Source organism: Pundamilia nyererei, unplaced genomic scaffold (genome assembly GCF_000239375.1).
Source record: "Pundamilia nyererei isolate P.nyererei 1_Seehausen unplaced genomic scaffold, PunNye1.0 scaffold00238, whole genome shotgun sequence".
In the NCBI taxonomy this organism is placed as follows: domain Eukaryota; kingdom Metazoa; phylum Chordata; class Actinopteri; order Cichliformes; family Cichlidae; genus Pundamilia; species Pundamilia nyererei.
The window spans coordinates 858,149-859,234 of record NW_005187639.1 but is presented as its reverse complement, the minus strand read 5'-3'; the positions used below and the strand labels follow the sequence as shown (position 1 = coordinate 859,234).

Here is a 1,086-nt window from a genome sequence, read left to right as displayed (position 1 = left end):
TCGTCAGTTATATCGTTATCGCAAATTTTCAGATCTATATCGTGATAAATATTTTTGGTCATATTGCCCTGCTCTACTTGCCTGTGGGCTTTCTGCAGGTTGGACTGAGGGTCACACCTGCGAAGCTAAAACTAACTGCATGGTAGGACTGGGCGATATGGCCCAAAATTCATTCTTTAGCTGGATGGCGATATACGATATGTATCTCGATTTTTTTTTTTTTTAAAGGTATAAAGTAAGAAGAAAAAGCGAGTTCTTAGTCACACAGTGTCCCAGGTCTCACACAGGCACTTTTATTAACATACAGCGCAGATGTACGTGAAAAAATTACTCAGAAAAAAAAGAAAGAAATTATCAACATTTATTAAATAATAATGCTCATTAATGCCGTTAATGTCATTTTAACGAGATTGACGCTGACAGCACTAAAATAGTAATCTCCAAATGTTTTTAATGAGCAGCCTGCAGGTGATGGGGGAGTTGTGTTCAGTGAAGGAGAGGCGAGGCAGAGTAACGTTGCGTAGAGACAAAAGTGGACGAAAAAGAGGCAAACTTGCGGTTCCACAAGTATAATTGTAACGTAACGTAGTAACATATTGTGTATAAAAAAATATATCGATATGTTTAAAAACTCGATATATCGCCCAGCCCTACTGCATGGTGTTTCGGGGTGGGATTTATTGGACGGGCTTGCAGTGACATCAGCGTTTTCTCAGGAGGCGGAGCTCCTCCATAACTGCTGATACTTCTAATGTGAATGACCTCTGACCTTTAACAGAAGCTCAGAGTGAAGCTGATAGTAGAAACATTAGAGCAAACGCTGTTTGCAGTAAAGGCAGAAATGCTTTCTGATGATCAGATTTAAGGTCAAAGGTCACGATGACTGAGTGCTCTTTGTTTATCTGTTGCCATGGTGAATCCTGGGCTCTGACCATCACCTGTCTGTCAGGTTTCCACCAGCAGTGTCACATTCCTCCAGTAGAGGGCAGCGGCACCCTGACTCCGTGGTTCTGCAGACGCTGCGTCTTTGCTCTGGCGGTCCGGGTACGATGCTTCTCACCTGTGTGTGTGCGTGTGTGTGTGTGT

General features: G+C 42.8%; 1 protein-coding gene across 3 annotated transcripts in view; it reads left to right on the top strand.

Annotated features, from left to right (window-relative positions):
• The window catches only part of phf19 (PHD finger protein 19), a 9,753-nt gene that overhangs the window by 3,456 nt on the left and 5,211 nt on the right, over positions 1 to 1,086 (top strand). For all 3 annotated transcript variants that reach the window (XM_013914930.1, XM_005749208.2, XM_013914932.1), the window contains exon 5: positions 950 to 1,044. In XM_013914930.1, the coding sequence (XP_013770384.1) occupies positions 950 to 1,044 (95 nt within the window). The remainder of the gene's footprint in view (positions 1 to 949; positions 1,045 to 1,086) is intronic.